The 16,953-nt window shown below is 41.7% G+C and overlaps 1 protein-coding gene across 1 annotated transcript in view; it reads left to right on the top strand.

The window, feature by feature from the left end:
- The window catches only part of coro1ca (coronin, actin binding protein, 1Ca), a 33,963-nt gene that overhangs the window by 12,824 nt on the left and 4,186 nt on the right, over positions 1-16,953 (top strand). The window contains exons 2-10 of the mRNA XM_020643234.2: positions 431-630; positions 11,438-11,560; positions 13,435-13,564; positions 13,910-14,091; positions 14,389-14,508; positions 14,842-14,946; positions 15,035-15,180; positions 15,903-15,960; positions 16,094-16,336. Of these exons, the coding sequence (XP_020498890.2) occupies positions 433-630; positions 11,438-11,560; positions 13,435-13,564; positions 13,910-14,091; positions 14,389-14,508; positions 14,842-14,946; positions 15,035-15,180; positions 15,903-15,960; positions 16,094-16,336 (1,305 nt within the window). The 5' untranslated portion in view covers positions 431-432. The remainder of the gene's footprint in view (positions 1-430; positions 631-11,437; positions 11,561-13,434; positions 13,565-13,909; positions 14,092-14,388; positions 14,509-14,841; positions 14,947-15,034; positions 15,181-15,902; positions 15,961-16,093; positions 16,337-16,953) is intronic.

The raw sequence follows: 16,953 nt of genomic DNA on the forward strand, positions 1-16,953 counted from the left end.
AAAAATTTCGAGTCACAACATGTATTGCTTATGCTCCTTTTTATTTTAAAGTATCTATGCTATGATGTCAATAAATCCCACAAAAGACCCTTGAGGCAGTGGATAGTGAGGGATAGTGAGAACACACTTGCAGAGTGAGAGAATCAAACACATCTGCCGTGGCAGAAAAAAAAGCTCACATGATCTCAGTTTGTTCTGGCAGCTTTGCAGGAGCTTGTGGATAGAAGGCCTTATTTTTTCATGTCTTTTGAAAAGCTCCAGTTTCTAAACTGTGTGTTGATTTTTATCTAAGTTCTCCTCTAAGTATACCTGTAATCTTGTTACTGTGATTTTAAACCTATTTGCTGATGCTTTCTCACCTTAGCACTCTGTCCTTGAGATCATCTTCTAACAAGCACATGTTACATGTTCCTCTCTGCTCTTTGCACAGATATGATGAGACGAGTTGTACGGCAGAGCAAATTCCGTCACGTCTTTGGCGCAGCGGTGAAGAACGACCAATGCTATGATGATATTCGAGTGTCAAGGGTCACATGGGACAGCTCCTTCTGTGCAGTCAACCCAAAATTCGTTGCCATAATTATCGAGGCCAGTGGTGGCGGGGCTTTCCTTGTTCTCCCTCTTCACAAGGTAAGTTTATGACGAATCGTTAGGGTTGAAACAGTTTATTATAGGCTTGAACTGAGCACATCAGTCAACATTGGCCTGTGAGACAACAAGGTGGAGGCTAAACCAGATATGTAGGCTTGTTTGCATTTACAGCTTGTTTTGTTTATACAGTAGTACACACTCAGAGCATGACAACACAATTCTTAATATTGAAAATAGTAGTCAGAATATTTGAAACTTTGATACTTTTTCATTGCTCATGTATTAATGTGATACCATGTCTGTTATTTTAGTAATTGATGCCACGAAAGCCTTAAAAAAAAATACAGATCTTCAGTACTATTAATAAGCCAAACATATCCATACAAGTATTGTATGGATATTTAAAAATGTGGTATCATTGCAGCCCTGTCTTAATGTGTCTTTTTTTAAATTGCCCTGCTGCACACTGGTTAATATCAGTGAAAACAGACTGCTGTGATATTTAAAATCATTTAAAACTTTGGTTTCACCTACACATTTAATCGAACTACTGGTTAGGCATTATGTGGCTGAGGTGCAGATTTTGAGATTCATTTCTAGTAATATTGGCATCCTGTATTCACGCACAATCGGTGGTGTTCATCTTAATGATCTAAATTTTAGTTCCCTGTCCTTAACAACAGGTCGATGACCCTGCACATTCTGATTGAAAACTGATTTGAGGGTAGCTTTCTTGTCCTTTTTATGAGAAAAAGCCTTCTCGGACATGGTGTAATGCTGACCTTTTGAAGGCATGGTGTGTCTTTGAGTGCGGTAATGCATGTGATATTTTGTTACCCTTGATATCAGATGATCAAATTTCACTGAGATATTTTAGGATGGTGGATGGTGGGAACATCTTGATATTGTCCTCATATCAGTGATGACATGAAGGCTCTTAGAGATTGAATTAGGACTGACACGAATACAGACATAACTCACCTAAAAGTTAAACAGTTGAACCAGATGTCTTGATTGCTGTCAGAATTTAAAACTTTGACAACATTCTAGAGAAAATTAGACCTGGTGTCCATGTATTTGTGCAATTTACAGTGTCTTCAGTTGTCCCCAGAATAAGGTTATAGACCCATTTTACATATTGTATCTCAATTATCACCCACAACCCCATTTTTATTGTTTTGCTTTTGATACTATTGATCATTAAAACAAGGGAGATTGTATCATTTTGAAGCTTGGGGTGAATATTTGGACAATCTAACTGTCTTCTGCTGGTTAGAGTTGAAGCTTGTTTGCTATGTTTTGTTTACAGTAAACACTCATTTGCTTTGAGGACTTTACCTGTTGTAGTTCGGACTGCTGACTCTCCATGTTAGTGTACCTTGGGATTAATGTTTACCAGCGGGCTGTTGCACACACCCTCATGTGTACAACAGAAAGTACTCCAAAGCCCTGGAGCCAACAGTCTTCTGATCCTTACCTCCATATAAGGAATCGCTCAACTCCAACTAGAGTTACATTTGGGTTGGGCAAGACAGCTTTTCAGATTGTTTAGCTGTAAACAAACAAGTTCGCTGGATGAACACGTCTCTCCCCTTTGTTTGAATACTGATGTCATAATTGGTCTAATTAAAGTTCAGTAGAGGTCAAGGGGTTCTGGCATATCCCCTAGAGAGCCCTTGGGTGCCATTACAGATGATATTTGTGAATTACTGGCTGCTCTTGTTTCTGAAAGGCAACTCTGAGATATGGCCAAGTGGCAGGTCCTGACACTGTGAGTGACATAAGTACTGCAATACTGTTGACAGATTTAACCTGGGCCTGTAATTAGTGTACACCAGTGCATGTGCACCAGCTATGTCATCTGAGAAGGCCCTGGCACAGGCGACCGGATCCTTAGGCCTGTCATCACACAGCTTCCACCTCTCAGCACCTCATTCAATACGCAGCTCGCACTGGAGGTGGGCTACGAGCTCGACCGGTTTCACACTCCCTCTGCCTCCTCCCTCCCCTCTGTGTCTGTGTTTGAATGAGCTGCCCTCTGCTTGCCTTGTCCCAGTACAGTTATGGCGGGTCTACTACTGAACAAAGTCTACTTTGACTACTGCTTTAAAGTTGTGAAAGACTGAGGTCTTTATGTGCTGAGTGAACCTCGGGCAGTTTCCTCAAATAAGAGATTAAAACAGCTCTCTTGATTTTTGGATCTTCCCACATGCAGGCTGGCAGGCGAGACCCAGACTAATCCTTCAGATTTGGTGTTTTCATCATTTCAACAGTCCTCACATTGAGACTGTGGAGCCGCAGGGGGGGAAATACCATGCCATTTAAGCATTATAGTATGTTGTTTATTTTCATTCGTGTGTTTTTAAAAATGTGACGTGTACTCATTGCTAGCTGCGCCCAAGAGTCAGTTGTAGGTAGGAAGGGATAGTTTTCATTTCACATCTCAAATAAATGGGCATTCCCCTTTTAATTTCTTTCTATTTTTTACTTTAACAACTATTTTTGGCGTTTATCACCACAGTATTTTTCTGACAAAGCAGGTCCATCTGGAAATCTCAGTATAGCCTCAGCTGGAAATGCAGGTCTCAAAAGTGGGGCAGGTCAGTTCTTACAAGTGATATTACTAGACTGCACTGCAGTGGCCTGGTAATACAGAGATGCTCTCAGCACTTGACATCATTTGTAATAAATTGAAAAAATGAGGACCATGATGTGATGCCTGTTAAAGTAATTTGTAAGTGAGCTGTAGATTTTCCCATCTGGTATCGTGCATAAGGGACAAAGTGTCTGTTTTACTTTAAGAGTTCTGCGTTTTGAATAAATATTTGGGCTTGATTCAAGGACACTTGCTGTTTTAATCACCTGGTCCCATTTTAATTTTTTGTTTCCAGACCCCACATTTCCGCCACGCCCCCACCCTCCCATCCTCCCACCCTTTCCCATCCCTAATGTGAGGGTGCATCTGTCCAGCTAACCCATCTGCCTTTGCTGTGTCGGTCCCAGTCTCTGTGGGCAGCCAGCTGCTCAGAGCCTTTGTCCCAGGCTTTCTCCCAGCGTAGCCCTTTGTCATTACCACACTTTGGCTGAGGGGGGAGGCATGAGTGTGATGATGCTCCTTCCCCCTTCACAATTAAGCCATATGCAACTGTGTGCTGCCTTTGTTGTAGCAATGCATTAATGGGAGGAGAATGAATTATTAAATCATGAGCCCCATAAAAAGCATTGTACTGTCTGCTCTTTGTCATGATTCATGTATATATGAACAAACAGGAAATCATTTTTTGGAGTTCAGAGGTTGATGTAGTGGATTTGTGCCCTGACCTGAGGTCTGAGACTCAGTTTGAGTAGTCAACCATTGGAGCCATCTCTTTGTTTGACTCAGGAGGGTGAGGTTAGTGCGGCAGGCCGCTGTGACTCAGCACAGCCATGAGTATTGTTGCTTCCTCCTGTCAGAGCACAGGGATTTATAGAGAGGGCATCAGATGTCCAGCTCAACACGTCATTCCCCAGCCTCGTGCTTTCAATCTCCCCCTTTCTCTCTCTTAGCGGGATGCCTGCTAATTTATTCCCTGATTTCCATATGAAGGAAGCTGTGGGAGTGAATGCAGCAGCTAGAAAGTGTTCAGTGAAACATTCCTGATAATTCCTCTCTGTCTGCTCAACATTAGGGGAAATGAAGTCTTAGTAAATCATTACAGATGATGTGATTTATTTCCTTTATCTAGAAACTGTCTGATTGTCTGACTATCTGTCGTGCAGTTGTCACATTTTCCATTCTGTCTCTCCTTTTCACCTATCAGTATTTTCATCCTGCGTTTGCCTGTTTCATTATGGATTGACCAAAACTACAGCCCAAACACTTCATAAAGAAATGCTTGATATAAACGCATATTCCATGTTGAAGCACTGTACAGAAGATGATCAGATGTGGTGTGTGTTTGATTTGGATTCAATCCCTCTATGCACCATTCATCCAGTGCTCAACCCTGGCTGTTAGTAATCCCTGGGTGTGTGCACAGTGACACAGTACTGTTGTTCTGTCTTGTATACACCAGTTTGGCTGCTAACTAAACTTTGCTCTATCCATAAACACATTATTACTCTAGGTGTGCATAATATCCACAGTCTTTCCCCATACTTTTGTCACTTTGTGTTCCAATAACTGTACTGCTGGGTTGCCTCTGCCTTTGCTGCTTCTGCCGTTCAGTCGTGCTGACTGCAGATTTTACCATATATGGTCATTCACTGCTCCCTGCCTGACAGCCTTCCAAGACCATTTCCTCCCTGCATTGCCATTGGCTGCCTCATGCAGTGTCAGTACACATGTGAATTCTGGGATAGGCCGAATTATGAAGAGCGGCCAAGATGAGAGAACTGGGCTGAAGTCAGATATTGTCTCTGTCACAGAGTCACTGACTGTGTCCAAGTGCTATGTCAATTATCATGCTAATGTAATAATCAGTATGGCTTCTGGATTAATGAATAATGTATTATTAGTGTAAATTTATTCATTCATAATTCATAATCTATCGTGATAGAGCTGCGAGTCCTGACATTTTCTAGCTGCACACTTTAAGACAAAGCTATATTCTGTTGAAATAACAGATGGTGTGTGTGCAAGGCCTTTTTCATGTCATCTTTTGCATTTAGAATCTGCTATGTAGGAGAAATTAATTCACAAATTAACTTCAGTTGCACATAAATATGTTTATCTAGCAGGCAAGAGCTTAAATTTTCAACTTCATTTATCTTAAAATCAGTATTTCCAGTAGGTCTTTTGTTTTGGTGCTGAAATGAATCAAAGTGTTCACAATTGAGACAGGAAGATTTGGAGACATTATCATAACACTGACATCCTTCCTTCCCATATAAGTAATTTCCCCTTGTGGGATTAATAAAGTATGTCTGCTTCTTCTTCTTCTTCATATAGATCGACTAATGAGATACCAGGATTATGTTGTACTACAGCATTCCAGTTGCACGTCGTTGTATAGGTGTATCTGCTTTATCCTTTTAGCTCTTCATCAGCTCAGGTGTCCAGTCAGCGTTAAGCAGCCTTCACTGTGTTGTTCCGGCCCATATCATACAGACGCAGAGCCTTGTAAAAGTGGAAATTTCCATGGAGCTCTGAGCAGCAGTGGACAGCATGCAGACCCTTTTAGTGGAGTGCATGTGTGAATCACATGTTGAGCTGCAAGGAAACTAAGGGTGCAGGCCTCTTGTGTGAATGAAAAGAATGCCGTCTCTTGCCTTAAGGGAATGCTGTTCATCCATTTTTTTTGTGTGTTTCAGTGTTGTGCTTTGTATTTATCTCTGTATGATTCACTCTCGTTTTCTGCAGTCTTGCTTGTTGCTATGCAACTGGTTGTTTTCTAGGCTTTAGACATTCCTCTGCTGGATACTAATGTCCATAGTGTGCTTATGGACATGTTAGGTATTCCACTGCTTAGTTTCATCTCCTTGCTGTTAGCGTGGGTGCATTTTTTTTTAATGCTTGTGTAGTTGGTTTTTTGCTTGATGCTGGTTGCCTTGGATACTTTTTTTGGGATGGGGGTTGGTCTTTTTTGTGTTTTAATCGATGTTTTATTTTTCTTGCAGTATTGTGAAAGTTATGATAGCTCAGACTCACTTATCTTTACAAGTGTGAGGGCTGGTACTCTTCAGTCTTTTTTTTACTTAAGTAATAAAAATATGCATGTTGGTCTAAATCTAAAGGTGCGGTGATAGATCAGCATGTGACCGACCAGTCCTCACAAGTATAACCGTTTCTGAGCAGATCACAGACGCGCGCACACAAGCTATTTCATGCCATGCGCATAGCGAAATAAACTCTAGTGCCTCCTCAACACACACAAGCTGTCACATGTCAGCAGTGTGGATTTTAAGCGCCCATCAGCACAAGGGAGCAAGCTTCAACACATTGGAGGATAAACATAACTCATCTCTTTGCTCCTCTTGCCTGACAGTACCTCTCTACCCAAGAGCGGACATGTGTCCTCGCTGATTGTGTGTGCTCTCTCTCTCTCTCGTGCGTTCTTTCTGGTTAGCAGGCTTGGGGAGCGCATTATGTTAAAATATTATTTGACGGTTTAATTCATTCTATAATATCTTGTGTCAGGGCCAAGGAAGTGTAGTGTGCTTGAGCCACGGTAAGGAGCACTCACATTAGTCAAATGAAATGTACTTTGGGGGTCAAACATGATTGGCCCGGCTTATAAAGTGTGAGTGCGCCCTGACTATCAAAATGTTCTGGAGAGATTTATTTGAGTTAGAATGAGAGATGGTCATGTAATGTGGGGCAGTTTGGAAGATGTTCTTTTTTTAATGAACCGGTAATCAAATGTCAATGTCTTATGACGAACATAAAATTAATTTCCATTAAGGGAAAGTTCCAAACATCATTTAATTAGCTGTGAATGTTAGTGCTTTAGAAAATTAAAATCTGAATTGGCCAAGGAAATAGCAATCAATGCATCTCTGCATAATACTAATAAATTGAAGGCGTTAGTGGGGTGTCTTTTTGTCAACGTTTGATCGATTGAATACGATCTCTATACCTGCACCATTAACCCTTATTTATTGGCTTTGCTAACACCTCCAGGGATAACTACATGCAAACTGCATTACCTACCTTGAGTACTATGTTGTCAGAGAATTTCCGCTTGTGGGATTAGTAAAGTATATCTTCTTCTTTATGCCAGCTTGAAGTAAGATCTACTTGTGTCTGCTCTTCAGAGCCTGGAATTCCTAATTATGTATATCTGACACAAATGTAATTAACATCTCAAAGGGTGCAATATTTGCCACTCTAGCGGCCGTCGTGCTCTCATTAGTCATACTCATACCAGAGCTGCCTGGGGCCGAGGTGTGGAATTTGAAGAACGCCTGGACTAACTGTCGGTCCTCTTCTGCCCTGTTGGGTAGATCATGGGGTCGAGCTCCAGGGCTCTGCTTAAGTGTTACAGGGGTCATGGCTCATTGCTACAGGACAACCACAGAAGCTAAGAATTTTATTAAAGTGTTATAGAATTAAGATGTTCTCCTTTGATAAATAATTTTCAATGATATCAGTAATGAAAAGTGTTGAAAACGAGAATACATGATTATTGGTTGTGTAGGAGTCTTAGTAGTATGCCTAAACTGGAACTAATGTGGGATTTGCTCAGATATGTCAGAGTGTTGAGGCCGAAACGCTGATTGCTCTCGTTGGTGGTCTTAATCTTTGGGGGCTCTGTCAACCAGGCTACTGCAAAGGCTGTTAAGTCAAAATCTTCTCATGCTTGTAGTAAACAGTGACGGTGTCCTAACATGCACATTCACAGTTTACTCCCCTTTTGGCTTGTACGTAAACCAAAACATCTGTTGCAGTTGTCCAGCAGTGTTGGGAATCTTAAAAGCATATAGAGCGAAGATCAATATAAATGCACCGAGTTAAATCCATCTGGAAATTGTCCAATCACAGACGTCACCACAGTACAGCACCAATTCATGTTGAAACATAGTTAAGTGTCTTGCATAACAGAAGAGGTCGACGATGCCAAAACTAGCGCTTTACAACTAGACTGAACATGATCTGTTACAGTGTTGATCCATAAACTATGTTCCTTGTCTTGCTCTATTAATCCCATTCCGTGCTACATTCCCGCTCGTGTACAAATTTGCAGTCATTGACCTAAATTGCGTTCTTCTTGTAGAGCCAAATTTAAATAAAGATAAATAAAACTTTTAACCCCCAATCAAATCAACATAGCTCCCTTTATACTTCAGTGTACTACATTCCTGTTAAGAATTAAGTCTTGGCGTCAAACTTAGAATGAAAGACCAGCTGTGATTTTTGACATACAGCGCAGGTAATTTTGGAGAAATGACTACGTGACAGAATGACATGTCTTCTGTCCAAAGGGGGATTGCTGTTAGTTTTATTTGTGTTTGATTTGATAAGCTTCTGAGTTTGCGATGGGCGGAGCACACATTTTATAAGTCCATTCTGCATTCAATCACGTTTATATAATCAGAGGAAGTAACACCTCTCATTAGGACGAATATTCCATTATTTGTAAAGCCCTAGCAGCACTGATTGCTGACTCCTCTTATCCGTGGGACGTTTTTTTTCTTTCTAAGTCAGACTTGTTTGTGTGTCTGTAGTTACACCTGGTCATCACTCTTTGTCCTTCCTGCTTTACATCCTGTTCCTGTGGAATCACATGCAGTACAAATTCAGTGCATTCAGCTTTAATATGCAGCTGTTCTGTGTGCGCTGAAATGAATATTTCATCTCTGCGGTGTAATGCATGATTTTGTGTTTTCTGATGTATCTTGAAGAAAGTGTAAACTGAGACTCGACTGCAAAGGCGAGGTCATTGGCCTCGTAACGTTATCCTGTATGGGATGGCGGTTTATAGATCTATTGACAGAAGGGTCAAAGTCTGCTTTCTTTAGTCAGGGTGGATATCAGGGTGTGTTCAGTCGTCAGGGTGAGTTTGAGACGAGACCTTGTGCACACACACACACACACACACACACACACACACACACACACACACACACACACACACACACACACACACACACACACACACACACACACACACACACACGCGCGCACACACACACAGTAAATTCTCACATACACCGGACTCTGATCTCTTACTTGTGTCACAATGTAACTATGATTCATTCAGCTGACTGCATGGTTACCATAAACGGTCTTTGTTGGTTACCAGTCTGATATTTTGATATATTACCTACCTGTGATTTGTGTGCATGTCCAGCCATTGGAGGACTGTCTTGATCCAGATTGAATCTGATCAGTCTCACAGAATATGGACAGACCTCTGAGACATGAATTATGTTAGTTATTGATTTCAGCCATAGCAGCAGCATGCTTGAAGTTGTAGCTATGGGATTAAGAGCCGGAGCATAATATTGACATTTAAAGGGAAAAAAAACATGGCGCTCTAAACAGATTTCTCTGCCAATTTGACTCACCAAGTCACTACTTCATGTCTCCTCCTCACTGTGGCATTTAAACAAATTTGAGGGAAATGTCAACAGAAGTGAATTGGCCAAAGATGAAGTTAACAGCGGGATAGATGAAGCGGGATAATTCAGACAGTAGTGAAAGTAAAAAGATGAAGCTTGATATGAGATGGAACTGACTCCTGATAGCTGTGAATAATCCCATTAATCATGCACTAAACCTTCTTTGGGGCATTTTAGAGTTCTTAGATGTTATGTTTTTACGTTATCGTGTTACACATATTGTAATGAAAGCTTAGTGGGCTTAATATTATTAATACACCGACTTACTTTCTTTAAAGTTTGGTTTGATAATCGTCTTGTTCCTTTTACCTATTATTTAGTAAACAGTTAATAGATTAAATCCTTTTTTGAACCTTATTGCTGTTTCTACTAGAATAGCAGAGATGCTGTGGGCACTGGATTCTTTCCTTTTTTGTATTAGGGAAGCCATCGGGCTTTAAATAGGGCTGCACCCGCAGCAGGTCTCTTTCCACAGTTAGTGACATCATCTTTATGGCCCTGTGGTGATACTTGGAGTCAGGACAGACTAGGGTGTGTCTGAGTCACCCACGACAACAGCATGGGTTTATGAAGGTACCAATCAATCTGGAGAGACCACTGGATACTTCTGTCTTAAAGGGTTTGGAGATGAGGTAGATTTTTGGAAAATTAGTGAGGATGAACATTACAATTGTGCAATGAGAGTGTGTGTTCATCAGGAATTCATTTGTAGACAATATTTTTATATTTGTAGACAGGGAAGCTGTGGCTCAGTTGGTTGTCGTCGTCTCTCAACCAGAAGGTTGATCCCCAGCTCCTGCTGCAACATGTCCGATGTGTCCTTAGGCAAGATATTTAACCCAGAATTGCTCCCACTGCTTCGTCGGCCACGTTGGAATGTGTATGAATGTGATTAGCTTCTTCTGATGGTCACTTTACTTAGCAGCCTCTTCCATCAGTGTGTGTATGTATGACATGAAGTGTAAAAGCGCTTTGAGTAGTCAGACTAGAAAAGCGCTTTGCAAGCTCAAGTTCATTTTCCATTGACATAAGTAGGTTATGTAAAGGGCCCATGGTTTAAGGTTGAATTCGGGGCCATTTTAAAGTAAGGAGATGCGGTGGAAAACTAAGCATCTGTTGGCATGTGTCTTCTGTAAATGACGTCACCACTAATAACTTTCCTTAATTACTGTGGGTGGTCCAAAACAGGCTAAAACTAATCTTAGTTTGCTTCAGTGCAGCACCAATAAAACCCTGGCTCCTTTTCTTTTGGCAGAGAGACAAATCAAAGCCTGAGAGTCTCAGCCTCATACAGTTTGTATTCTTCTTAGTGCACATTATTTAATTATCAGCCAGCTAATAAGGATTGATAAGTGAAAATTTATTTGAAAATGGATGCTGGTTCACATCACTTGGAGATTTTATGGGACGGTGAGACACTCACTCATGAAGTGCTCAAAACTAAGAGGAACATGTTCACTTTGCAAACGTTTATTCATGTTATTTGAATTGTTTTCTGGGATTTTCTCAATAAAATGAAATACAAAGAGCCTTTAAACATCTTTTGGACGTGGAACAAACTCTGTCATCTCTGATTTTCTGCCTAGGCGGCATCCCATGTTTTATTTACCCTAGAATCCATCAATGTGCCTTTTCTGAGATGTTCCTATTTTGTGTTTGCATGTGAGTCAGCTTAATTTCACAGGTGGGATTTAGGATTAAACTGTAACTGTCCTGTTTTAAAACACGCTCTCTCTTCCAGCATGGACGATGTTCTCTTGAGACTAATCTCATTACTCTGTTTTGTTCGTCTTTGTCTTTACAGACAGGCCGCATTGACAAATCCTACCCCACAGTGTGTGGTCACACAGGCCCGGTGTTGGACATCGACTGGTGCCCTCACAATGATCAGGTCATCGCCAGCAGCTCAGAGGACTGCACAGTGATGGTAAGATTTGTCTCTCCTTTGACACTTGAACTCAGAGCTTTTTAATGAGGCTAAAAACGCCCCGTTCTGGAGCTAATGAGGGACAAGAGATTACATGCTTTTATTGCGAAAGGCTGGACTGTTGTAACACAGGGATGGGTGCAGTCCTCGCCCTCTGGATTAGATTAGGCCCAAATATGTGTTGCAGGAATCAGAGCTGGGGAATGATTTAGCTATTTATTGAGCTGACCTCATCGACTTTTCTGAGACTGTAGTTTTACTTTCCTCCATATGTCCTTATTTGGACCGTGAAAGACTGAAATGATAAGTGTGCTGCCTGTTTACGTATGCTGCCACCACTCACCTGAAAGTGCCGACTTCCTGTAAAAACAACCCTGAATCAATGCCAGATTCATTTCATGTTTGCAGAAGTATACGCTGTGTCAAAAAGGAACCATCAATGGTCCCTCTTTTCACAGCTTTTAACCTTTTTAAAGGGAAGTTCACAGCCTTAAAAAGGATCACGCTCATGTTTGCTTTAGATTAGGTGAAAGATGGCGGTGTAACTGATGCATGCTGATGATATGGAAGTGGCCACACCCTCTACGTCTATTAAAAAAGGTTTTGAGCAAACCTGATGCTTTGATGCACTGAAATAAAGTTAATATGTCCAAAGTTAGCCAAATTTGAAACCTTTCAATACCACCTGTTTTTTGAACGATACAATCTCTTGGTTATTTTAAAACTACAGATATTAAGTCATAGTTCTAATCAAAAGCTTCTGCATGCAAGAGAGAGAGAGAGAGAGAGAATTAAGTTGAGTCTAAATTACAAAAATATGCCAATATCTAGATGAAAAATTCTGGTGAATTAAAGATAACCAAACACTACAGAAGAAAGGCTAAACAATTGACCTCGGTTGGTTTGGATGTAGCTAGGCGAGACTCTGAGCAGGAAAAGTTTGGCAACAAAAGCCCCCTGTGTATTCTTCTGCTAGAGACAGTAATACAGGAAACTAGAGAACAGAAACCTGTTTGTAAATTTAATGATTAGTCTGACATAACCTCACTAAAACTATGTGTTTGATGGAGAGACATGTGACACCTTTCATCAATAGGTGTAGGAAAATGGCTGCCAGTTAATGGTGATATGGTTATAAGAAACAAAACAATAAATATGTTCTACTCAGTAATAAGTGTTGTTTTCTGGACAACACATGTGTTAGGTTTGTGTGAGGGATGGTGTTGGATGTAGTGTACAGAGGAGGAAGCATTATGGTGCAATACACAGGCAAGCAGCAGAGATGAAACACAGCTCCTGCATGACCACCAACATTATCACACATACCTGCTCTCTCACTGTGAATGGTCCGGGTCATACCTGTTCAGTTCCCACGTGATTGAGATCCGACATCACGTTATTTACATTATTATAATGTCTGATTTGACTGACTGGTGTAAGTGCCCCAAACATTTGTGCTCTCACTTTATCTTACCCAGGCCATGAATGAGTTCAGATTGAAAATGCAAAGTGTGGAAGCAGCTTCTCTTAGACCACACTAGACCACATTTCATTCAGGCTGCATTTTTTTTATAAGAAAAATACTTTGTGTATCTTTTATTTCAATAGTGAAATTAATAAATCTTACTTTACGGTGCTTAAATGGAGCTAATATCACATCTGTCAGTAAATAATATGCTGTTGTATGCTGCTGAACTCTTGGTTACTGCTGCCCCCTGCAGGTACATTCTGGTAACTGCAGTTTGTAATGTTTTCTGTGCCTTGATACTGTTGCTAGGCTGGGCTTGATTCATCCTGATGTAAGACAATAACATGTAACAAGGCTTCACTGTCACTTCATTCCTTGATCTCTGTGCTGTTCATGTCCTCCTCAGGTGTGGCAGATACCTGAGAATGGTCTCGTCACTGCACTATCTGAGCCTGTAGTGGTTCTGGAGGGCCACTCCAAGCGTGTTGGCATCATCACATGGCACCCAACAGCACGCAATGTCCTGCTAAGTGCAGGTAAAAGGACACTTTTTTTGCCTTTTATTAGATAGGACGGCTTAAGAGAGACAGGAAATGTTGGGAGGAGAGAGTCGGGTAGACGTGCATCAAAGGGAGGCTGGGAGTCGAACATTCAGACAATGTGTTGAGGACTGTAGTCTTCTAGCCTGGGGGCCTCCTGTGCTAAATGATCTAAACCTATGCCCCAAAAGGATCTCTTTTTATCTAAAAATCTACACAGCAACTCTGCTGAATCTTCTAGCCATGACATGTCGTCTTTGTGGCAGATGTCTCGAGGTGAAAATATTGTGTGTCTTGAATGTGCTGCTGTCCTGCTCACCTTTTATGTCACCCTGTCTGAAGGTTGCGACAACCAGATCTACATCTGGAACGTGGGCACAGGGGAGGCCATGATCAGCCTGGAGGACATGCACCCTGACGTCATTTTCAACGTGTGCTGGAACCGCAACGGAAGCCTCATCTGCACCTCGTGCAAGGACAAGGCCATCCGTGTCATCGACCCTCGCAAGGAGACCATCATTGCTGTAAGCGCTTTTTAAAGATGTCTTTGTTGTGATGTTTTTTTCTTTTGTTGTATGTGAACCATAATTATTAATGACACTGGATTTATACTCATCAATGTGTAGCTGTCTCTCTAACATTCAGAAAATAAATTTAAAAAAGTTACAGCCGATTGGTGTCAACTTAAAGTACCTCAGACTGTGATTTATAGACCAACCAAGACCTGACATAGAAACACAGCCACCTATTGACTGGAATTGTAGGATAAACAAAAAAGGGACAAAAATAAACATAAGTTTTGTATTCTGTAAACTTCACAGGAGAAGGAGAAGGCACATGAGGGCGCTCGACCAATGAGAGCCATTTTCCTCTCCGATGGAAACCTCCTCACAACCGGTTTCAGTCGCATGAGCGAGCGACAGATCGTCCTTTGGAACGCAGTAAGCAGCACAGCATTTCCACATTTTACGATATAACATAATTTAACTAATGGGAATAGTAGGTACCCGAGTCGTCTAAAGAACTTACCATACTATTTTATATTTCTATTACTTGTTGAAATTGTTATTGTCAGAATCTGGGTTTTTTGGGCTTCCAAACTTTTGCAAAATGGTTGATATTTTTTTCATTGTTTCATTGTAAGACTTGTTACTGGTGTTAAAAGTATCTTAAGTATTGAACATTTTGACAACCTTATTTCAGAGAACAAGCTCATATCTGTGTTTGTCATCACTCCAGAAGATGTCTTATTAACCTTTGCGCTCTTTCATCAGCAAAACATGGAGGAGCCCATGACCGTTCACGAGATGGACACCAGCAACGGAGTTCTGCTGCCCTTTTACGATCCAGACACCAACGTGGTTTACCTCTGTGGGAAGGTGCGTTACCCTCCAAGCACACAATTAAATTACATCAAGAGTCATCAACAGAACGCAGAAACAGAAACTCTTCTTTGTTTCCTGACAGGGTGACAGCACCATCCGTTACTTTGAAATCACGGATGAGTCTCCCTATGTTCACTATCTCAGCGCCTACTCCTCCAAGGAGCCTCAGAGGGGGATGGGCTACATGCCTAAGAGAGGCCTTGACGTCAATAAGTGCGAAATTGCAAGGTAAATGTTGTCAGATGGAGGGTTAATCAAGTCAATCAATCTTCATTTGAGCAGCGTCAAGTCTTAACAAATGTTACCTCAAGACACTTTACCACTTTACAAAGATCCAACACCAATCCGCCCTGAGCAAAACACTCGCCAACATCGAGCAAAGTAACGTTAGCAAAGAAAAACATCCTTCAACAAACCTCAAGCAGACTCATCTCATGTTGAACTGCCATCTGCTGAACGAACAGGGAGAGACAGATAAACAGCAACAACAGCTAATTCAGAAACTGGCTAAAATGCAAATAATATTTGTCAAATTAAAAGTTATTCCTCCTGACATCAAAGTGTCTCTCACGGGGCACCAGATAGCCTCAAGGTCATGGCGCACGCCCCGTGTTCAGAGGCTGTAGTCCTCGTCGCTGTGGGTTCTGAATCTGACCTCGGCCCTTTGCTGCATGTCGTCCCCCACTCTCTCATTTGCTGTCACTCCTCAGCTGTCCTATCCAGTAAATGCAAAAAAACCGCCCAATAATTTAACTTATAGAAAATTAAAGTGTGTCTCACATTTTTGATTATTGTCCTAAGATGTAATGTGCAGTTTCTAGCTTCACCACAGGGTGGCAGAGTAATCACTGATCTCTCTCTGGACTGTCCATGTTGAACTATTTAAAAACAGCCTGTTACCTGTTTTGTTTATTATTGTGTGTAATTTGTTTGTTTTTGTGTATTTGCAGGTTCTTCAAACTGCATGAAAGGAAGTGTGAGCCCATTGTGATGACTGTCCCCAGAAAGGTGAGTTCTTAACTGAAGTTTATTAAACCAATGAGACCGCTTGGTTTGTTTTTCTCAATGACTGGATGCCTCCTGAGGCCTTATCTGTCACTGTGCTGGTTTAAGAGTTTTCTGTCCCCCCCCCTCCCGTCAGTCTGACCTCTTCCAGGATGATCTGTACCCGGACACGGCCGGCCCGGACCCCGCCCTGGAGGCCGAGGATTGGTTCGAGGGCAAGAATGGAGACCCCATTCCCATCTCCCTCAAGAACGGCTACGTCCCCAACAAAAGCCGCGAATTCAAGGTGGTTAAAAAGAACTTTTTGGACGGCAAGGGGACCAAGAAGTCAGAGAACTCGAGCCCTGCCAACAGGTCTGCCTCCCCGACTCCATCAATCGTAAGTCTTTACTCTTTCTGATAATTGATTATATTCAGGAATCAGTTTCAGTTCAGTTATTTATTGTTATTTAACATTGACTTTGCAATGAACATGGCTTCATATGTAAAATACAAAGTAGAGGAAGTGCATACAGGATCTAGCCAAACGGCATAGTACGACCTTTTTAGGACTTTGATCCTGTTCGATACCCTCCAACCTTAATAACAGAGATTTTATAGTTTTGCTTAAATTTGCTTAAGAACAGGTTGTGTGAGCTCAATTATCCCTCAGAGGATTTAAATAATGGAGTGCGTTCGTCGTTCTTTACACTTTAAACATATCAGACATCAGAGTCTTTTTCTGACCCACCTCCCATCTCTCTGTCATTAATGCCCCTCACTTCTGGCTCCCTCTGGTTGTCGCCGTCTCTCTGGGGCTCTCAGTGTCACACAGACAAATTGTACATGTTCAAAGCGGTGCAGATTGCTGGCTGTCTTTATGAGATGGTTTGTAAATGTTGTTCGACCCACAAACTGAGGGGTCTGCTGCTGCTATGGGTGCCTGCTGCTGGGCGTCCTGCCGCACCTCACCCACAACACAGCCGCCCGCCCGGGACCCAGCCCATGTGTCTCTGT

This window comes from Labrus bergylta, chromosome 2 (genome assembly GCF_963930695.1).
Source record: "Labrus bergylta chromosome 2, fLabBer1.1, whole genome shotgun sequence".
Taxonomy (NCBI): domain Eukaryota; kingdom Metazoa; phylum Chordata; class Actinopteri; order Labriformes; family Labridae; genus Labrus; species Labrus bergylta.